Raw genomic sequence first — 23438 nt, forward strand, 5'->3', positions numbered from 1 at the left:
TAAGTCTTTAAACTGCCAGCCAGTTTGAAACTAGAATAATGGCACTCAGACAATTTTCAGAGTACATCCTTGTTTGTCCAGATTTTAATAGAATATTTGAGTGACATTTTCAGTCAGGGCTAAAAAGTCACACGAAAAAAATCTGATCAGTCCATCCTTGTGTGTCAGACTTCAAGAATTTCAGTTGAGGCATTACAGATACATTGTGTCCATATTATCAAAAAGCATGTTTTGTGACCACCAAAAGTGTAATCAGTTCATCTTTGAGTCTGAGTGAAAATTTGAAGATAGTCTGAGATACTGCACCCACAAGAATGGGTTTGACAGACTGACAACTGGAAACAAGATGACTCTAGCTGTCAGTGGCTCTGAGGCATAAAAATGTCAAAACCAGCCTAAGACGATGTCTTTAAATACGGTAGGAGTATTGTCCCCACAGAAATGTGCCTAAGCTCAAAGACATTAGATTAAAAATAATATGAATTCCTACATTCTAACAAGATTAGAACAAGATAAATGTTGTTGATAAATGATGAATGATATCAAAATATACCTCCAATATGGCAACCAATAAATCAGGACTGAATATACAAGTGAACATCCTCACACACTCAAAGTTTAAGCCACTGATCATTTCAACTAAATAAGATGGGAGAAACAATTTGGGTGAAATAAGTGAGTTAACACAGCAGCTAACAACAGAAGACACCAAATTGCAAACAAAACATTTCTACCCTTACCACAGTTAGCTTCGTCTGAGTTGTCACCACAGTCATTCTCTCCATCACAGATAAAAGGAGGAAGAGCACACAGGCCAGTACCACACTGAAAACGCCCAGGCTGACATTTGAATTCCGCTGTTAAAAAAAGTCATAACAATTACTTGTTATATGCACTTCTTTATCACTAATTTAAAGCCAGACAACTAACATGGCGCTTACGGCAGTCAGCAGGTTCATCTGATCCGTCCCCACAGTCATCCACTGTGTCACACTTCCACCAGAAAGGGATACACTCATCTGTCCCGCAGCGAAACTAATACAGACCAAAAAAAATTTCAATTGCAAACACAGAATTTGAGAATGTTTTGTTCTCTGTTTAAGCTTCAGCACACTTCAAAGCTAACATCAAAATCAATACACAACCATTTCCTAGAACCTACAGTACTTGTCAGAGAGGAAAAGCACAAGAGAGTAGAAGAAATTTGCCTTGAGGGGGAAAGTACTGATCAGGGCAGAATAGCAGCAACAATCGCACACTACATTTCTATGCATGACGGTACAGTAACATAACTTACTTGACTGGAGGTGCAATTGGAAAGGCAGGTCTTATTGTCAGCAGCCAAGTAAAAATTTGTGGGACAGGCACATTTGTGTTCCCCACCAGGGGATAGAAGACACAAGTGGCTGCATCCTCCATTTGCAATTTGGCATTGGTGCTTGGGTACTGTACAGAAGGACCAAACTACATGATCAGGCTCAAACTGCATTACACAACCCACTTTTGTCTTTACTTAAAAGCACAACAGAGGCCAGGAACAACTACTCTGCATGGGAGGACAGAGTGACCACAGAGGCAGAATCAGATATCATACCTTCAGGCTGGCGGAGGGAGTGGTAAACCTTAATAGATTTGATGGCTTGCCAGGAGTTGAGGAGCTCTATTGCTTGCGAGCCAGTTGTCTTGTGAGCACGTCGTAGCGATTTTGACTTTCCATCCGTCCAATAAATAAAGTCCTCAAACAAAGTCAGTGCCATTACTCCTTGGATGTGGTCATAGGGCACTGGAAATGGACAGACAGCCATGTCAAGCCCCAATTAAGTTCTGTTTAACGTAGTCTAGAAACCAGGGTGCTATAATTTCAAAGTGTCACTATCAGTACAAGTTTTTTTTTCTTTGCATTCTGATCAGTCAACCACACCAGATCCATTTATCAAGTTAGCTACTTGTGTAATATTTTGGACATCATTTTCCTGTAGTGCGATATAGAAATTTCCTCATGTAACCCTGGAAAGAAAGTGAGTCCTGAAACTTCCCGAAATGAAAAATTATTCCTTAGCATGTACAATACATTAGACTCACCTTTGCGCCTTTGGGTGCCATCCATGTTGGCAAAGAGAATGTGGTTGTCATCAGCCCAGTAAAGTCTTTTGTTGGTATAATCAATAGTGAGGGCAGTAGGGCTATAGATCTCTGTGTCAATGATAACTGTTTGCCCTTGGCCATCCATGCCAATACGGCCAATGTGAGGAGGTTCGCAGCAGTCCACCCAGAATACATACCTAGTGAGAAAAACGGCACAGTTCACAGATGTATGTACGATAGCAGCCAAACATAATGAGAATAAAAACTAGTAAGAACACAGAGGAATTTCTCAGATGAAAGATGACTCCAGCTAATTCCAAGTTAAGCATCTCAAAGAGTAACTCTCCCTGTTCTCCCTCATGCTGTCAAACCAATTCTTAATAAAGCGCCAAAGTGCTAAAATTCTACAGTAATGGCGACATGCTTACCCTGTCTGTGGATCCAGAGTTAGATCTGTGGGGTTCTTGAGGCTCGAACTGATCAGGATGGTAGGGTAAAGCCCATTGGACTTGGAGACTTCCAGTGTTTTCCTCTCTGTGTCACACCAGTACAGATTCTTTCCTATCCAATCCACTGCTAAAGCGCTGGGCACTGCTGTTCTGTGGACTATCTGGAAAAGTGGAGAGAGCAAAATCAGTGTTTAGTTCTGATCCTTTTGTGTGTGTTTTCTCAAACACCTTTTGGCTCAGGCCTATTTACATGCAAAACTCAAATGAACAACCTGGTCATGAGAGCAAGAGATTTTTTGGTCAACTTGTGTGTTGTCATGGTGACGACTACAAATGAACTTTGTAACAAAAGGAAGCTAAAGGGCGTTGGCTCCAGCAATCTTGTGTAAGAGCAGTAACTTCGATCATAAAAAATTTATAATTATAAAAATGTATTTATTTATAAAAAATTTCAGTTATTGTCAGTAAAACGTACGACTGTAAATGTCTTTGTGTCATTATAGATATTAGTGTGTTTTTAACACCCTACTTAGTTAATGTAATGTTAACCTATACCTTTTCTTGGGACCTGGTTAGCTTTAATGATTTGAGTTTAATTGACAGCTCAAATGTTTGGTGATAGTTAGGGTTAGATATAAAATAAAGTTAATGCGTTTATGTGTGATACTGAGGAGCTGTATTCACAGACATAATTAACGAATGCATAAATGTCATTTGACCTCTGAATATTAATGTATAGTACATTTCTGAAATTAGAGCGCACAGATGGAGTGTGCAAACCCTTCCTGCTGCTGTATGGTGTAGCTGGCATTCACAGAAAAATAAGGAGTCTAACTCAGTAGAGACACGAAGCTACAGCACTTCCAGACTTAATGTAGAGACGTACATTTGTACGTTTGACTGTGAGGCCTGTGCACTTTTGTGGCAAACTTTACATTTGCAAGCACAGCAATAGGTGGTTAGACCAGGTGAAGACACTAATGTAGTTTCATGCAAAATTATAGCCAAAATTACACTGAGCTACTTTATCTGTGTTAACACTGCACCTCAATGTAATTACAAACAGGTGCAACCATTAAAGCGCTCCGAAATTACACTGCAGCTTATTTGCAGTAACGTAGCCAAAGTCTGTGAATGGTGTAAATGTTGATTCAAGATCATTGAAACCTTATTCAGCTTAGTGAATTAATCTTAGTGAGAAACTTGGTTACAAAAAACAAAAAACAAACAAAACAACAACAACAAGGTAATGCAAGCTAAATCAAGAAGCAATGCAGGGAAGTGAGTTTGCAATAGCAACAATCATTTTGCCGGCTGGCAAATAGAGCCAAACCCTTAAAAATATGTTTTCTTTTTTTTTTTTTTTTTATTGAATTATAGAACCATAGTATAAGTTTTGTTGCTTCCTGTCATTATTTACAAAGAAATATGTCATAGCAAAAGACTAGGCTGTCCTTAAAGCTCTGTGATTCCCTTTATCCATCTCTTTGTATTCATCAAAAAAGACTTGTTTAGAACTGAAGGTTAAATTGTGAATATGGCTCATCAAAACTAGAGACTGGCAGAGTATGTTTGATCAGTGCAGCGACTGCAAACGGTTTCACCTTGGGCTGATACAAGTCTCCTTGTATCACAATGTTGGCTTAGCAGTTAGGCCAGGCAGAAATATAACTTTTGATGTTACACACCATGATTTAAGAAAGTGATATTAGCATTAGAAAGGTAAGCCATGTAATGTCTTAAACAATGTGAAACAAAAGCAAAATAAATTCAAATCATATAGTAGTATAAAAAAAATCCAAATAAATTGTTTCTTTTCCCTAATCCTTTTTTCCTAATAAGCAAGACTGTTGTAATAGCACCAGATACCAGCGACTCTTTAAATTAACCTGATGTGAGAGTCTCCCTGATCTGTTTCTCAGAGTTTGTCTTCTTGCTAAGCTGTGGCACTGACTCAAATAGAGACCATGGAAGTAATTGAGCTGAATGAGCTTAATGCCCCACAACACAATGTTAACGAGATGTAGGATGGGGGCTCAGCAAGTGCTCTGCTGAAGTTCCAGAGTCCCCGGTGCCTGGGCTTCGATCCCATGACCCAGACAGATCTTTGTGTAGACAACAGCGAGTACCCTTTCATCATGCGCTTGATGCATTTGTTTAAAAGCTATTGTATGATATTTTCATGATGCACTTATTGGTGTCAAACTAAAAGGTTGTTAGCTGTCTATAAAAGAAATGTATCACATTAAATCTATAAAAGTATAAAGGGTGCCCATCACCTGCTGTATTAATGAGCCACTTAAGCAGAAACACTTAACCAGTCTCAAAAGTAACTCATCTTCGTTGTAGATTTTTTTTTTTTTTTTAAGGCAAATGATTACATAAAAACCCCACAACACTTGAAAATAAAAGACGTGGGCAAGAGAAGCTAATGATGAAGCAAGAATAAAATGGAATAGAGCCAGTTAATAGTTGGTGAGGTGGTAGAAGGCACCATATGGCACAACAACACAGCAACTGAATCCTGTTGTACCTTGAGGTCACTCCCATTGAGGCGCATTCTGTTGATTTTTCGGCCACTTGGCCTAGTTGAGTCAACCCAGTAGATAAATTCCTTCTTGTAGTCAAAGTCTATGTGGATGATGTTGTTGAGGCCCTGGGAACGAAGGAGAGAGAGATAAGTGCATACAAGGATGCCATTTTTGCTAAATTATTGTTGTAAATAATAACTGATCAAATTCCACACCTAACAATGATGTATTTGTTTCAAGAGTAATATAGATGGATGGTTTTCCCCTTTTCCCACAGCTTCCACTATACAAAGAATTTAAGAAAGCAGAATGAATCACTTCTGTTTCTTGTGATGCTCACACAACCTCAGTGTCTGTCACACAGAGCTGCTCACCAAACAAGTGCCCCCATCCTGTTGTCTGATGCTACGGGTGCCAAGAAATGGTGTCAGATAATCTGACAGGCATCTTGAGACATCTTCATCAGATCATCAACACCCTTACAGACATGTGCCAAAGAGCCCTGGGGATCTTTTCTACACTACAAACATCAGCTGTCAAGCTGAAACCTGCATAACTCTTATGCGTGTGATTTTTGGATTTGGCAACTAATTCATTCATTCATCCATCCATCCATCTTCAACCACTTATCCATGTCCAGGTGGCAGGGGTGCTGGAGCCAATCCCAGCTCACTGGGTGAGGGTGTGGTACACCCTGAACAGGTCACCAGTCCATCACCGGGCCGACACAGACAGAGACACAAGACAGACAGAGACCAACAACCACGCTCACTCAGACCTACAGACAATTTAGAGTCACCAGTTAACCTAAACATGATGTCTTTGGGCGTTGGGAGGAAACTCACGCAGGCACGGGGAGAACATACAAACTCCACACAGAAAGGCCCCAGGCCGGGAACTGAACCAGCTGTTGGGGAAACAGCGCTAACCACTATCCCACCATACTGCTGCAACTAATTCAAATTGTGACAAATTACAAGTGGGACTTGTTTCTAAAGTAATGAACTGCTATCTTACTATCTGGTATGGTTTCGATTTACTAGAATTTGCCGATCATGTAAATTTTAAGTAATAAAGAAATTAGTCCAAAACACAAAGTTATATAATTGTGTAGACCAAATTTACTTATTTAGTAATGTATGAAAGCCCATGGATGGAATGAAAAAAGCTCAGTAAAGGATTTTCTTTTAACATCCAGAAATTAAATATTAGCTTTAATTAGCTACAGTACACTGAAAAAAACAGAACAATGCATGTTCTAAAACAGTCTGAATGGGTTTCAATAATTTCTTGGAGTGATACAGTATTATGAGTCACTTGTGTTTGTGTTGGCAGGGGAAATATATGCAAAAAGACCAATTCATTACTGGTACGAATCATTTCCATTGAAATTAACATTATGTCATGAACAGCCAATCTGAACTAGGTAGTAATAGAGTGGTAGGGTTTGAGGTCAGCAGCTGACAAAATGCTGTGGTTAAAGTGAGTTGTAGCTACTGAGTGGTTTATATAGACAGCAAATTCACATTGAGTCAGGAGGTTAATACGTCTGTGAGACGATATGCTAGAATACCCATTGGTTGATTTACAGTGAATCACAGCCAACCATTTTTGGCAATCAGCAGTCTGATTCAAGCATTGCCCGTAGCAGCTGTGGTGAGAACTAGGAATGATTGAAATAGCTTTTCCATGGAGTCATAAATATGGTGATTTTGCTTTTTGCCAATGAGAACAGCCATTTTTCTTTACCTACATGGGGGGTTGGGAAAACATGATGGGCATCAGATTTTTAGATTTAAGTCACAAAATGTGCCTCTGCACTGAAGAATACAGTACATTCACCTACCAACGGTGAGTTTTACTGAGTAGTTCTGAACGTCATTCTTTATTCAGAGTATACATAGTCTTCAGTGACTAAAAAAATGATAACACAATGAATCAGCTGCGGCAGACTGCAAACGTTTGAACACAAGTGCGTCTTTCTCAAAGCATGAAAGATATGTTAAACTTTGAATGTTGTATGTCTTTTGTAATATATAACATCTCTGCACCTACTGTAAATGACATTCTTTCTTAACATGAATGTTCTGAAACAGAAAGAAGTCCATTCCAAATTACATTTGTGTTAACCATTGCTTTATTAAGTCATTTTGATTTCCTCTACACATTTAGCGACCGGCCTCAACAATTTGTGTGTTCAAAAGTTGTAGACAAGGGCCATTAAACCCAGTTGCTTTATATACTGGATATCTGGCAAACAGGGTACAGGAGGCATGTTTGGTTATCAGTTTAAAGAAGAGCACAAGGTGGTAAAATAATGATGATCTGTTGCTGCCTCCTCAGAGGATGTCTACTGGATAATGGTGAACAGGCTAAGCATATTACCAAAGCAACATCTTAATGGTGATAATGAAATCCCATACCTGTTTCAAAATGGTGTAATTTGAGCCATCCACACTCAGCTTCCGGATCTCATGGTGGTCTGCCATAATGAGAAAAGGCTCTTCCACTGAAAGAAGGAACACAAAGCCTTAGTGGACAAGTATGACTGAAATTCTGCCAGTTCAATCATTAAAAAAAACCCCAAAACATTAAAATATATATAGTACAGTCCAAAAGTTTGGACACACCTTGTCATTCAAATAAATAGGAAAGTGTGTCCAAACCTTTGGCCTGTGCTGTATATAAAAAACAAAACAAAACAAACGCATCAGTCTGACCTGACAGAGCCTTGCATGTATTGGGATTGCGCTCCAAGGCTTCGTAGCCATCCACACACAGACACTTGTAAGAGCCATAAGTGTTGATGCAGCGCTGGCTACAAGGAAGGGTAGTGGAGCATTCATCAATATCCACACAAGTCTTCCCATCATCCTTCAGGTGGAAACCAGGCCAGCATTTACACTAATCATAAACATACCACAAATGAAAGAAACACACAAGTGTTGATCATGCATGCAGGAAATGTGGGACATAAGCGCTAGTTTCACTGTAAAGAAATTTACACTGAACTATTCTAATAAATTGCAATGCAATTAGTTCTAAGTTTTGTGCTACTTCAATTTTTTTCCTTTATATAATACTGTGTTGTCAAAACCATGATACACACACAGAGTACTGCAGCTCAAAACCTCCATTTCAATTCAGTGATCAGGCCCCCCAAAAATAAGAAATCAGCTGCTCTGGACCCACACCAAAAGCCGTTATTCTCCAAAGCCACAACCTTCAAGGCCTTTCAGCTGATCTCCCTTTTCAGGCCACAAATGGATGGTCTAAGGCTTTGTGTTGATGTGCACTCTGTCTAGCCCTGTGTGTGTCATGACAGGGAAGAGAGGTTTTCTGAGCCTTCAGTCACTTTACTGATGGAGTGAACAGCATTGTGTGGTAGGAGTGGGAGAGCAAAAATCCAGGGATGAAGGCTGAACTACTACAGTGACAACTGCTGAATATGGCCTTGACCTGCATTCAACCCTAACATTAATTGCCACAGTCGCCCAGCACAGTCAGGGAGCTCACTCCTTTGTTGGCATATCATTATACTCCACTTATAGTGTTCAAGGTTATTCACCAACCAAAACTAATCATACGTATGTGCTCACCCATCTTTATCTGTTTAATCATGCGGAAACTTAGGCTTAATATATTAATGTCCATTAATCATCCATGTCTACGCTATTATTGATATGTTATCCACGTTTTACGTGCCAGTTAATTATAAGCGATGCTACTGTTCAGAACAATTGGGCAATGAAGTCTTGAAAATCTCTGTGGTAGTAATGTAATGTACTTGTACATTATGAAGCTGCCATACTTCCTGAAGTAGAAGATATAGCTGTGATTCACTTTTGGTAATGAATACTATAGTGGGTTCACTCAGGGTGTTTGCTTGCACACCAAACAACAGTGAGTGGTTGTCTAGTGTTTTAGAGCCACATTTCTCCAATGGTTCTACTTCTTGGTTTAAGCTTTAGCCGACTAAATCTAGGCACCCTGAGATCATAATGCATTTTTAGGTACCTGAACCAGTCCACCAGTCACTTACCTTGTATCCAACAGTGAGGTCTTGACAGTCCTGTGTGCACCCACTAACACGGCGGTTCAAGCATTCATTTACATTACAGTTCTTCTCATCAGACCGGTCTCCACAGTCATCTCTCCCATCGCAGAGATTCCCCTCAGAAATGCATCGTCCATTCGAACACATGAAGAAGGAGCCATTGCACAAGCTCCCTGAAAATCAGCAAGACATGCCACAAAATGTTCTGGAATTCCTCAGAGCTTGGGAAAATTTTTTGACCAACAACAGATCAACAGATTAATCCCTTTCAAGAATTCTCTCCTGGTTCTGTCACCTTTTGTATGTACCATATGTCCCCACCAGTTTCCTGGGAAAGTGACGCTGCAGGTGACATGGAGGAAGAGAATCCAGCAGAGAACCAAACAGCAGTCTTACCTGCAGCCAGACATTTGAGGTTGAGAGGCAGCTCATCAGAGCGGTCAGGGCAGTCTGCATAGCTGTCACACTCCCACTGAGAGCTGAGAAGACAGCGACCATCTCTGCAGCGGAATTCCTCAGATCCACAGGAACGATAGACTAAATAAAGAAACTCAATATTTCATCAAGTTTCATTGAGGTATGGCAGTGAAACAGCTTTGGTTTAGAAAAATTAAATAGTAAAACTAAAATAAAGATTCATTACCATGATGTAGGAATGTTTTATCTTAATTGATGTTTCATCTTCTACCACATTTTATTCACAGCTTTCCATTGCACCTTTCAAACAGGACATGGGTAAAGAACAATAAAATAAGACAAACCTACTTACCACATTCCACTGATTCATCAGATCCATCTCCACAGTCATCATCATGATCACAGACGAAACGCTGGGGGATGCATGCTTTGTTGCGACAGCGAAACGAGCTGTCGTCACATGTGTTGTTTGGTGCTAATCCATGAAAAGACATTCAATAAACATTTTTAATCAGACTTGGCTCACGGTATTTGCGTAACATCAACAGCATTATGCTAATCCACTGGTCTCTGTTTTCTAATCTAAATAGAAAGGTGATCTTCAACTGTACAAAAGCTTCCTCTTACTTCCCACTATTACCAGAAGGTATTTCTTGCTTTAAATAAACTTTGCACAGAGATCCACAAGAGGTGCTCAGTGTGTCTCATAATCTATGACCTATCGTTGTGAGAAAGCATTGATTTCTTAGAAGTTCTGTAATTGCAACGAACAATTCGATAATTTGAAATAGAAAAACAGAGTTTACCACAGCCAGCTGCAGAAAGTTCATCACTCCCATCGGGGCAGTCCCTTTCACCATCACAGAGCCATCGTTTTGGAACGCATGCATATGACCCAGGGCAGCTGAACAGTCCTGGAGCACAAGTCACTGAGCCTAGGAGGAAAACAGCAGCTTTAAAAAGCCAGTGGATACAATGGGTCAAATGCACCACAGAGAAAAACCGGGAACAAAAGATGCTGAACTGAAGCAACTTTTGTTTTGTCATCTTATCAGTGAACATTTACAAGTCAAAGATTTGAAATAACAAATCTGAAATAACAGAATATATCACACTTTAGAACAAGATATGCACCTTAGGTAACATCTAAAGTGCACATTGTTTCTGACTTGTGCTTTAGAAACCTTTGAGCCAATTCATTAGTATTTTTCTTGGCACCCCATCGTAGTGCAATTATCCAATCAATGTTCATAGCAATTATTGTCTCTTTATTATTGTGGTTAGTTTACTGTTGTTTCACTGTAGTATTCATGTATGCATTTCATTTGCTCATAGAAATAACTGTTTCTCTTGGGTTTCAGTCATAAAAAATCAGTTTGCCTCAGCGCCCACCGCAGTCATCAGAAATTCCTGCGGTCTCATTTGCTGTCTCATTAAGATTGTTCTATTTCTTTCCATTCACTTGCATCTCTGCTAGAAGAACATGGAGCTGTAATGTGCATTATAGTGGCTGTGACCTTTTTACCAACGGTAGATTCCTCCTGACATCTGAAAGGGCACTTACCACAAATCTGCACACTCTCATCGAGGCCATCCTCACAATCGTTCTCTCCGTCGCACAGCCACTGCTTGGCAATGCACTTGTTTTTTGAGCAGGCAAACTGGTTCCATAAGCATGATGAGTCTGCAGAAGGCAGTGCAACTTCAATACCATAAATCAAACAAAGCGATGAAGAAACAACAAATCTGGACTAGCTGAAGAACGAGGATTGCTGTTTTTATGTATTTATTCTATTTATCAAATGAAAGAAGTATTTTGACTATCTTTGCCAACGTAGTTACTGCTTAGTGGCACGCATGAGTATTGCTGCAACTCAAAGACGTGCTTAGTATTTCTATTGGATCTTTTTTATAAATGCTTTTATAAATCCTGGTAACTCAATACAGAATTAAATACCAGAAATAGGGATGGCACGATAAAAAGGTATGTCCACTAAGAGTATGCTGCTGATCACTGTGCAGAAGCTATTGTGTAAAGTGTGGATGTGTTTGTAATTAGTGCTGAGCTTGAGTCACTGAGCCACCCACTCTCTCTGGAGAGCAGTTCTGTGGCCTCTTTCTCTCAGATGTCAGTCCTGGCAAAGTCTGCCAGAGCTTTGAGGATGTGTTGAGAAAAGGAAGGGTGTAAGTGTGCTCCAGGTCAGATCGCAGCTCAAGGAATTATGGATCTCCTAAGGGTGGGAGGGGAATAAGGAAGCAGCGTCTTTCTCATTGCATAGCTTTACTTCCTGTCAGACTCAGCTTTACTTGCACTAATACAGTGATATAAGATAAGGATGGAATAAACAAAGTAGCTAAATCTGGAAACTGTGATTATCCAGACTTCCTGTATGTGGTAGCAAATTTGCACTTCAAATGTGAACAGCTGCTTCAAGTGTATAGCAAAATATCAGGTCTACAGCACATTAAATGTATCAAAGAGAGCCTTTCATGTCTCATTTTCAGTAGTGTTTCATATGGCAGAAAAGCTCTATGTATTGTGAAGTGAGAAACGACTAAGATTAGACTTCTGTCTAATCATGGAATTTGAAATTTCTGATTATCAGTGACAGGAGCTTTTTAAATGATAATTAACTGAGAGGGAAGGGAATGTTGTCTATTTGCAAAAAAAAAACAACAAAAACTATTCACAGCATCTCAAAGAAGTGAGGCATAATTCATATTTTTTCTGATATAAGCACATTTGAAGCATGGAATGTTATCACACAGGCACAAATGGCATTTTTTGATAAAGGAATGGTATTGGTATTCATGTGTTATGCATCTCTTGAACAACATTCATGGACAATTTCTTAAATAAAGCCGATAAGAGAAAGAGCCAGTGAATATGAAATTCAGAATGCTGTGCGCTCTATGAAATGCAAACAAAGGCTCTGCTTAATCACATATAAGTAAGAAGCCAGGCAAACTAAGAGTTAAGTGGCATCTTGGTCAAGAAATGTAAAATGTAAAGTTGCATTTAATTTCTAATTTATATTTCCTGAAATGTGTTCCTTCTCAACCCAAAAGCACCAGAGCCTAGATTTAAAGGCAAAATAATTAATCATCTTCAGCTACACAAGCTCCTGTCTGGCTGTTAGCATGCAAATGTTATTCAGATACAATGTCCACTGTGTTAACCATCCCAATTTAGTGTCTCATGAAAAGCACAAAATAACACAGGGGAGGTACTTGTACTTGTTAAAATCAAAGTACAGGACAAATCCAAATTTTCATGTTTTGCACATAACCATTAACTGTAGCATGTGTGGATTGCAAATGTCATGAGAATTTAAACTGAACCAAATTGCCTCTCATTCAGCCTCACAAGTAGGAAGGACTTCACTTTTCCCTAACTTATTACACTTAAGGTGAGTTAGACAATGCAAAAGACTCACAGCTTACTTTGAGCCAGCATGTGTTTTGACAGTGTGCAGTTGGACTACTTCATAAAATCTAATTATATTTTACTTGTATGTGACAGTAATGAAGCCTTACAGCTGCTCTGACCACGGACACTGAAGCATCCAGTCAATTTGATGCTGAGAGCAATGAGATGCATGGGGGTATGTGTGCAAGAATGTTGGTTTTGAGGGAAAATAATATTAATCCATACCGTGACTTAATTATAGTCCCCCTGTTTAATTGGTGAGATCGTGGCTTTGTCATTGTGGGCTCAGCATAAATTAGCATGTATTAAAGCAAGTAAGAATGCTTTTGCTGCCTCTGGTTAGAGAAGTAGAGGAGTGGCATTGTAAAGTGTAATCCTTTCATACAGTACGTCTCCTCCTGCTATTGAATTCACTATTTCCATCGCCAGTGAAATCGTCTCACTGACAGCTCATTAATTAATTGTTACACTGGTAGTGCTGTATATTATAATTCAAAGAGAAAAGGGGAAAAACGTGTGTCCTCAACAGCCTCACTCTGAATTCAGGACTAGGATTAGACTTTCAAACAAGAAACAAAACACAGGAGAAATCTCACATTGAGGCGGTAGCAAATAAAGTCAGAAGAAATCGCCTTCTGGGTTGATAAACAATCATTTCTTGACTTTTTGTCTCTTCCTTATATACTTTATATAATATTTGTCGCTATCCCAGATCTATTCAAATCACCAAAACATTACAATAAATAGTGTCTTATGAATGGAAAATAAACATCCTTCCAATAACAGACAGTGTTGTTTAGAGCATCCAAATATCATGCAAAGCTGGCAGTAAGAAAAGAAAAGAAAAGAAAAAAAACAAAACAAAACAAAACATCATTTTATTTCATTGTATAAAAGCTCTTCCATGACAGGTAAGATTTGTTGGCTTACCACACTGGAATTCATCCGCTCCATCCTCGCAGTCTTTTTGGCCGTCGCACAGCCACACACTGGAGATGCAGTTCCCACTTGGACAAGCAAAGTGGCCCTCCTCGCATTTCTGTCCATGGGAAACTGGGATAAACAACAAAACTAAGTCAGCCCTTTATGCATTACTGATGACTGAGATCATCATCTTAATATAAGCTCCAGAATCTCTTAGTCCACTGTCATAATCACCTCTGAAAATGAGATCTGTCTTAAGTCTTCTCTAATTGAAGTTGGCTTTCTCGATCTGCCTCTGAATGCAGAGGGAAAATGAATGTGTGTGTGCATGCATGTTGGGTACTCACCCTGGCAGTTGGTCTCATCAGCATAGTCACCACAGTCATTTGCACCATCACAAATCCATGACGGGTGGATGCACAGTGAGGTGGAGTTGCAGTTGATGAAGTCTTTTTCTTTCACCCCCAGCTTGTAAAAGTGAGAGCACTCGGTGTGGTCTGAATACAAAACATAGCACCACAATAATTGGCAGTGATGGTTGAGATAAAGGTGAGGCAGCATTCAATGTGATCCAAGTGACAACTACAGATTTTAGGTGCTGGATCCAATTGATCTGATGGGGCTACATGTCTGTGTTTACATTTTCTGTGTGAATGCAATGCAAAGAAAAGGCAGCGAGACGTACTGCAGTTTTTTTCATCTGAGGCATCGGCACAGTCAATGACCTGGTTACACCAGGCTGAGCTGGCTATGCAGCTCCCATCCCTGCATGATAATTCTGACGAGCCACATGTGACATCTGGAAGAGAGAATTAGCATTTCAAAAAGACAGCAGAAGCATCACTCACACACAGTCACAGGTACAGCTCAAAACACTACTTAGTGCCTCTTTGTGAATGAGGTGAAAATCAGGTCATGGTTGCAAACTGCATGTCTGGAAAAGGTTTGTGATGAGTTTCAGTATCTGTGCAGGTGCACTCTTTGTGCTATTAGAATTGTCATGACTGTAATGATCTTAGTGTGGTGCAAGAGCAGTTGCACCCCTTCTGCACAGTTAATATGCAAAAGCATCGTGGTTCTCTTCAGTTACCAGCTACTGCCCAATGTTCCACGACGTTTCACCCCTCTGCATTTTATTCATAGTATATAAGAAGTCACCATAATTAAATGTTTTAATGGCAATAGAAAAGTTACTGTTGACTTCCCGTTAAAAAGAAAATGCACGGTGAATATGTGAAATCCTTTCTGAGTGCTGAGCTCCAAGTCTACATTCATTTTGACAATAATATTATGCCTTGTGGAATCAATCAATTCTTAGTAACTATATGATTTCTCTACAAAACCTTAGTTGATTATTTCATAATTAATTCAGTTTTGTTGTATAAATTTGCAATTTAACATAGTTCTAGTAAAAGTTCTGAAATTGATGTGCTGCACAGAGTTTAAAGCAAGTACTCCTGTCACTCTGCGGGCTTTTGCATGTTCAGGTTTTAATAAAAAGTGTCAATTTTGATTATCCCAGAACTACAATACTCAATTAATTGAAAAGACAAAATACATTTTAGGGTTGAGTGGGGAACCCCAATTTTAACTTCATGCACTTTAATGATCTTGGTGCTCATTACATAGTAAAGGATTAGCACAGCATGTGGCTTAGCATGCTGTATTAATGCAAGCATTAGTGTGGAAGGATCCTGCCTCAGAGGCAGGACAGATTGAAAAGGAGATCAAATGGCTGTGACTCACTGCTACAGAAGGCTTCATCTGAGTTATCCCCACAGTCATCGATCCCATCACAGAAATGACTGCTGGCCACACATCGTTGGTTGTAGCAAGGCCTGAAACCATTCCTACAGCTTCTGTTGTCTGAACAGATTGATGTATGAATATATTCAACAGATTAGTAGCCATTTTGATGCAAGGAATGTCAATGACAATCACTCAGTCAATAGGTATATCATTATATAAAACTCTACACTCCATGTTCATGAAATATTTTATAAAAAGCATTGTAAAAGGAAAACAAAACCTCTACACTCATAGGGGCATTGAAATTGGATAATAATCAGCGTATTTTGTGGAGTAATGTAGGGCCCTGTGTCCAAAAGCTGAGTCTCCATCAAAGGCCATGGGTATTCCAGCAGGACAACGACCCAAAACATACTTTAAAATCACAGAAATGGTTAAAGACAAAGTGTTGGAGAGTCCTGAAATGGCTGGCAATGTGCCAAAACCTGAATCCCATAGCACCCATCCCATAACACCTGTGGAGATATCTAAGCACAGCAGAGAAAGCACCCTCAAATCTGAAAGACCTGGATCAGTTCTCAAAAAATGAATGGTCCAGAATTATGGTAGAGAGGTGTGAGAAACTCATTCTTGGTTACAGGAAGCAATTCATCAGTTATCCTCTCTAAAGGATGTGCTACCAACTATTAAATTGAGGGTGCCAGTAATTTTGTCAACTCCCATTTTTTTTTTTTTTTTTTTTTTGTGTGGAACAGGATCCAATTTGGCTTTTTTTCCTTCTGTTCTTCTGTGTTTCTGTTATGTTAATGCACACAAAATAAATGAACATGTCAATACCAAAGCATATGAAATTGCAATAATTTTCTGGGAGTACTCATGTGTTATCTGACAGAAGCATTAAGTTGTCAGTATTTTTAGCCATGACTGCATGTGTACTTTAGAGAGAGATTTGAAATGATTCTTACCACAGTACTGCATCTTCTCATCTGATTTATCTTTGCAGTGTGCTATTCCATCACAGGTTAGCTGGTAGTTTATGCACTCTCCATTACCACACTCAAATTCAGTGTGGATGTTGCAGGAGGAATTTTCTGCTGCAGAAGAAAACAACAAGGGTGATGAACCATGACCACGAGGCACAATTTCCTTTATAAATCTCAAAACTCAAGTGTGTGTATTTAGCAAACTGCATACATTAATCTATAGTGTTCCATTAACCTTTTGGGTTAGCATTTGCGAAATCCATAAAAGTGTTTGACAATTACATTACCTATATACTGTAAGTTGAGGGAAAAAAGTGTAGTGTAGTGTATTTCATTTTTCCTTTGATAGCCCTTTACACTTTGTAGTATATATAATATCAGTAGTGAGCTGATTAGTGATTTCAGTCATCAGGAATAATAAAAAACAAAACAAAACAAAACAAAAAAAAAAAAAAACACAACAATCTAATCAGACTTTGACCAGCTCCCAGCTTCTTCTTTCTCTAGTAATGAGTGGAACTAAGGTGCAGCTGAAAGTCTGCTCTCCTCTACGGCGGCATCCAGGCTACCATCCAGCTCGTCTGAGTCACTTGCCATGTTTACTCTGGCCGAAATTCACTCATTTGAACAGCTCCTCCCACCTTATGTTCTATCCTCACACTGCATTTCCGATTCAACCAGCAATGTGTCAAATTGGGAATTCTTTCTCCTTGTGACTTCAGGCAAGTAATTGTGACAAACATCCCACTCCTCTCAAATGTGCTCTCTACTGTCTGCCTAAACTTAAAGTAGCACAACGTTAAAGCTTTATTTTCCTGAGCAGTATTGACAATGACTCCTGGAATCATTACAGATTCACTGCTTAGACAAAGAGGAAGAGACAGCAGCTGGTCATGCTTTCCTGTTTGTGTGTGGTTATTTACAAAATGATCAATTCAAATATGTCACAAGGTTTGCGTAAACAGTACAAATAAAATCTTGTTTGTAAAGAACCCAGGTTACCCTATGCATATAAATTGAGACACTAAATTCTTTTTAAAAAACAAATCCATATGGCTTGCCATTCAAATCAATGTCTTGTACCAGGGAAGCTTCTTAGGGTTAGAAGTTTTGACCTTGGTATAATTTAATCTGATGTTTCTCATGACTTACACACACATCTGTTGTTGTCTAATAGCACACGCTGTCCACGGCAAGTGCAATTCACCCTCCCATCTGGGGTGAGGAGACAAAGGTCACCGCAGCCTCCATTCATGTGTCGGCACGGGGACAGCTCACCTTCAGTAACAAGCAAAGAGAAATGATTACGTGCTCTTTCCATCTTGAGATGGAAATATCCTCATGCAACAAGCTGTGAGAAAGCATTGGCAATTATTCCAGTTTCTAAAAAGGCCAAATAAGATTCTACTCATCCTGTTGCCATTGATAGGATGTGTTTTTTTTTTTACCATTATTCAAGGCAGCATCAAAACCTCAAGTAATGGAAATTATATTTCGTTTCAAATTAATGGTCAACGTATGATTAAAATGGCAGTTCTGTTGTCAAAGGCCTGCACTAATACTGACCATAGGCAGGTGGAATTGCTGGTAGATAGGAAATTTACAACAGTAACAGATGTTTGGTTTTTCTGTGCCTGAGGTACTAAGTGCAAAAGTATCTCTGTAACACTGTATTGCATTCAACCACATGACCAAAATGCAGACATAACCTGTGAAAATAAAGTTAGTGCTAAATCCTCTCCAGAGCAAAAATGCATAAAAGCTAAGGCGACAACAGGCAGAGTATCAATCGTAACTGCTCAGAGAAATACAGATCTCAAAGAGGGCTCTCTGTTATTACTTATTTTATCCACCAGAGAGGAAACTGCTCCCGTTGGGCAGCTAATGAAAAACCATTTGTATGATTGTTTATAGTAAAGGTATTCATAACAAGAAAAGAAAAGAAAAACTTAATGTATAAACCAAAAGAATAAATTGCTGTAGACTGCACATTATGATGTAGACTTGTTCTATTGTTCTCGCTGCTGTGCCCTTGCAGGTCATGGGATGTGATTATTACTCATGACGGGAAAAACCAGGAACAGTGTGGCTTCCTGCATCTACCCCCAACCAGTGGGATATACCAACACGCACTTTTCTTTGTCCTGCTTTGAAAATAAACTTCATAGGTCTCTGAAGAAACTCCTTCTACAACATAGGCAACTTTTTATATTAATTACCTCTGAAACTTAAGTTTCCAGCCATCCTAAATAAGACCTTGTTCATTTGTCATTGTTTTTGTACATTCAAATTAGACCACCTTTAAATCTTTTCCTTGCTTTTTCTTTTCTTTCTTTTAACTTTTTCAAACATCCAGCCAGTGGGAGAAAAACTCCATCCAAACTGTAGCAATGACGCAACGAAAGCACGAACACCCTTGTTTTGCTACAGCATAAAATGCATGCACCTACATATTTATTTATTTTGGTCTGCTGTCCTATACCCCACTAGCATTCATCAACAGGCCCAAGTTAAAAAAAATCCAGTATATATTCCTTCATAAAATCAGATGAACACCCAGATACTGACACATGAGCGCATCGGCAGGGTAAATTAAACTCATTTCCAGGTGTTTAATTACTCACAGTTGTTTGTGTCCCTGGCCACAGCTACAATTCCCATTGGTTGATGGGGTATATCTGCTCGAAGTACCTTGGTGTCACCACCTGTGTATTTGTTTGACCGCAGCACAGACCTGCGGGCCCAGTCTGACCAGTAGATGAAATCTGCATAGATGGCAAGGCCATAGAAGTTTCCAGGTCCTGATTTGACTATCACCTAAAATTGCAGAGCAGAGGATCGGTGTTAGGACTGGTTTCCAATGTGCTTTTCAAGTCTTGGGCTATGTAAATGATTGTGTTTGCTGGCATTCACAAAACTGCTATAACATTAGATGAACTCATATTTCACACTGTAAATATTCACACCTCCACCCACAGATCATACGTCTTTTCAGGATCTGGCTGAAGAGAGCATTCACTGCATTTTTTCCTCATGCAACTCCAGGAATAAATGTGATGAATAATGATTGGGATTGTTGATTGAATAATGACTCAATCAACAACACCCACTCTGCCCACACAACTGCTTAACCCAGATGTTGGGGGAGTAAATGACAGTGTCATTGGCAGGGAGGCAGGAATCCATCAGATTCTTCCTTGCGGGACTCTCTAAGCTTGTGGGGGAATCAGGCCTCCAACAGCTCTGTAGTCTAACCCATTAGTGGGACAGACTTGTAAGCAGCATCACATTAGCCCCATGCCATACTGGGATTAATAGGACAGGTGTTGATTAAAGGAGCCCAGCTTGTGGAAGAAACAACTGGCCATCAGGCAAGTGAGCGATAGAGATGGAGTGTGGAACAACAGATGGGTTAGGATTGAACATATTGATGGGAAATTTGATTTGGGACACATTAGGTTTACAGCCAGCTTCACATTATTTTTGAGCTGAAATCATGTTTTTGGTAAATATGAACATATTTCATTCAGTCTTATCACGTTTTCACTGCTCAACAATATTCAAATATCATACTTCAACTGCCGACAGCTTTCAATTCATATTTACTCTCTCCATGGGGAAAAGGGCATCTTTTCTTGGGTAAACATACTGACATCTTTGCTTATCATGCACTCCTCTGCCCTTTGTGAAGCACTGCTTTCATTAATGACATGAGTCTCCACTCTCAAAATGGCATGGATGGGGAGAGGGGGGGGCTCGTGCCACAGCTTTTATTCTTCTTTGTCAGTAGCTACACTGGAATCATGTAACGGCACTGCTGTGGAGTCGAGAAGCGATACCCTAAAGGACGTCCCACTGCCATCCAAGTTTACATTCATGTGACTGAGGATAAAAGTGAAACAATCACAAGACTTTAAACTGACAGGTAGCCTAAAGCTGCCCTCTCCAGAGATATCGTCTTATATACAGTGGATCGTCTCAGGATTTTCACAGCTACAGTGAGAGAAAGTGCTGAAGCTGGCAATCAGCAACTTCTGTTTAATTTACACATTTTAATTGGAATGGAGACTCTGCACCCAGAGCAGTCTCACTGAAAAGCCTTCATTAGCAGGACTACAGCAAGGTCAGGTGAAGACCCAAAGGTGAGGATTGTCTAAGCCTTATGACCTGGCTCAGCAAACATATGGGCAATTAATTGAAATTGACCAAGGTGATGAGCTGCAGAGGTCATGTTGAGCAAAAACGGAAATTATAGTAAGAAAGACCGTCTTGTACCATAATCCTCTGCACACATGGGATACAAATATAAATCCAGGATATAAATCCAGTTTGGATGTCATACATTATGCATGCAACTTTTCATGGACAAAACGAGAAGTCCCCTGAGTGAGCGTCTTTACTTTTCCACGGAATGACTTCTGTGATTAAGGAAGCCATCTGTACCTTGATAGATGAAATATCAGAAAGAACATCAAGAGGTGTTTCATATCCTGTTCGCTGTATAGAGGATTATGTTCCAGGGGCTCAATAGGCATGGGAGATTAAACGGGAGACAGAAAAACTGTTTCATTTCAGGAGAAAAGGGTAGATCAATTTGACATTCTTTCCCTGAATATGTGCCTCAATTCTCAAATGTTTTGCAATGAAATATCTTCATCAGTCAGAGATTGAAAGGGAAAAAAAAAAAAGATTGTACCCGGTGATTCATTGGGTATTTCATAAAAACATTCCTTGACTTATAGGAATGTTCAAAGGTACAGAAAGAAAAGAAAAATAAAAACGTAATCAATTGCTTAAGATAGCATGGTCAAATATTTTACTTGGGGCTATTATTTTCATACTCACATATCTGTTGGATCCATCATAGTCACATCTCTCAATCTTTCCGAGGCTTCCATCTGAAAAGTAGAGCTTCTCAGCTTTGTGGTCGATAATCAGTCCATTGGGTGTCAGGATGTCTGAGCTGATAATAATCCTCATGTTCTTCCCCGCCAAGGTGGACCTCATGACGCTCGGCCTCTGTTCGTTCCAGTTGGTCCAAAACATCAGGCTATAAGAATTATGGAACAAAACAAATGTTACCATTCAGCAAAGTACGGTATAATTCTTAATTATTTATTTTTAATAGTAAGTGACATATCTTTAATTTAATCTTGCGTCATCTGCTTTTTGTTCTGTAATAAAATTATTTAAATTAGAGCATGATTGCTGATGTCGACACAGGTCATCTCGCTAAACCTGTTAAAAACATCAGCAAAAAAGAGGTAACCATGGGGAAATTCACCAGTCACTTCTACTGACCTTTACTTTGCCATGGCATATTTAAGTGGGTGGTCAAAAGTGTTACTCGTCACGTCCTGAACATGATCAATCCATAAAAAAACTGCTTTTGTTAAACCCTCGATAAAGAAACACAACAAAGACAGGTACTGTATCCTCATTTCCAACAACATGACAAAGACAAAGGCACAATGATAACTCCCTGAGTAACTACAGGCCAAAAAACACTGAGATCAGCAACTGCTGGTTTATTGAAGGCTTGTACCAACAACTATAGGAAAATTATAGATGCACTGAAGAGGGTGGTTATTTCTGGGGCAACTTTGGATTGTGCGGTGCAGATAAAACCAACAGTGAGATTGCACCCATGGGGAAAGAATTGTGGGGCAGCTGGAAGAGGTCAATTCTGGTGTAATCAAAACCTGTGGTATATTTGTGTCTGGTGATATAATAGCTTCTGAAATTCAGAGCAGAGGTGTCATTTAAAGAATGAAGGGAAAAAAAAAATCATGCCCAAGACATTGTTTCTGTGCACTTTATTTTCAATTATTTACTTATTTATTTCATGTTTTCCATTTTGGTCCTACTTAGTTCACCTAATGTCTTTGTTGTAAACTCTATATGGTGCAATGTGAAATTATCTATTATTATGTCAGTTATCATCAACCTTGGATAACTCTCAAAGATCTCCATTGTCTGTCATCAGCTTACCCGACTGTATGCCCCAAAGGAGCTCATCAGTGAGAGAGTGTAGCTGTAGTGCAGTGTGTAGGTTCAGTGTGATAAAACAGATCACAGCATACAGCTTGTGATGAAAACATTTTAATCACATTCTTCTCTGAGAGCATATGAGTAAAAAAAAATGATAAGAGCAGAAGATGAATACAAAATTTGTATCTTGGTTTACATGCAATTTAGAAGATGGACAGCGGATGTTTTAAATTAAAGGTATGGACACAAATAATTGAGAACAAAAAGGGCTAGATGCGTTTTCAAATAATTCATGATGTTTTTACTTCAGCCCCGGGGCTTTCACTTAGAACTGTAATGAAGTCATGGAAGTCCACTCTAGTGTGATAATAAGAATTCTGGTCAGAAGTCACAGCCACAGACTGCTAATTAATCATTTGAGTTTGAATTCTAATTATCAGACAGAGTTTCTGGAGTGGGATGGATATGGTGCCAAATTGCAAACCAAGGATATAGTCTGAGGTCAAGAAATTAATTTAGTTTAGTCCAACAGCAGGAGCAAGATACTCTTTTTAGAACGGTCACAAACAATCTGAGCAACTTGCAATAGAAATAGTAAAGCACTATTTTAAAAAGAACAATACTTATCACTTAAATTAAATTAATATTTCTTTGCAGTAGAACAGATGGCACCTTCTACATGAGAATTGCAAAATGCACAACATAATACAGTAGAAAACACACAATGTACTTTATAAAGTCTCAAATTGTAGCTCCTGAGAACATAAAGGGCCTAAATTTTAGCTCTGGTCATTAAAAGGCTAAATTTACACTATCACATAA

At 39.2% G+C, this 23438-nt stretch overlaps 1 protein-coding gene across 1 annotated transcript in view; it reads right to left on the reverse strand.

Annotated features, from left to right (window-relative positions):
- lrp1bb (low density lipoprotein receptor-related protein 1Bb) overlaps window positions 1–23438 on the reverse strand; it is a 168402-nt gene that overhangs the window by 36586 nt on the left and 108378 nt on the right. Inside the window, exons 43-64 of the mRNA XM_029530846.1 lie at window positions 21471–21675; window positions 19250–19442; window positions 17778–17903; window positions 16608–16736; window positions 15640–15759; window positions 14579–14692; window positions 14241–14390; window positions 13900–14022; window positions 11104–11223; window positions 10346–10474; window positions 9892–10014; window positions 9519–9659; window positions 9108–9295; window positions 7786–7969; window positions 7489–7574; window positions 5068–5190; window positions 2514–2695; window positions 2083–2282; window positions 1595–1783; window positions 1298–1446; window positions 942–1035; window positions 741–857 (exon numbers count right to left, since the gene is read on the reverse strand). Of these exons, the coding sequence (XP_029386706.1) occupies window positions 741–857; window positions 942–1035; window positions 1298–1446; window positions 1595–1783; window positions 2083–2282; window positions 2514–2695; window positions 5068–5190; window positions 7489–7574; window positions 7786–7969; window positions 9108–9295; window positions 9519–9659; window positions 9892–10014; window positions 10346–10474; window positions 11104–11223; window positions 13900–14022; window positions 14241–14390; window positions 14579–14692; window positions 15640–15759; window positions 16608–16736; window positions 17778–17903; window positions 19250–19442; window positions 21471–21675 (3185 nt within the window). The remainder of the gene's footprint in view (window positions 1–740; window positions 858–941; window positions 1036–1297; window positions 1447–1594; window positions 1784–2082; window positions 2283–2513; window positions 2696–5067; window positions 5191–7488; window positions 7575–7785; window positions 7970–9107; window positions 9296–9518; window positions 9660–9891; window positions 10015–10345; window positions 10475–11103; window positions 11224–13899; window positions 14023–14240; window positions 14391–14578; window positions 14693–15639; window positions 15760–16607; window positions 16737–17777; window positions 17904–19249; window positions 19443–21470; window positions 21676–23438) is intronic.

Source organism: Echeneis naucrates, chromosome 21 (assembly GCF_900963305.1).
Source record: "Echeneis naucrates chromosome 21, fEcheNa1.1, whole genome shotgun sequence".
Taxonomy (NCBI): Eukaryota; Metazoa; Chordata; class Actinopteri; order Carangiformes; family Echeneidae; genus Echeneis; species Echeneis naucrates.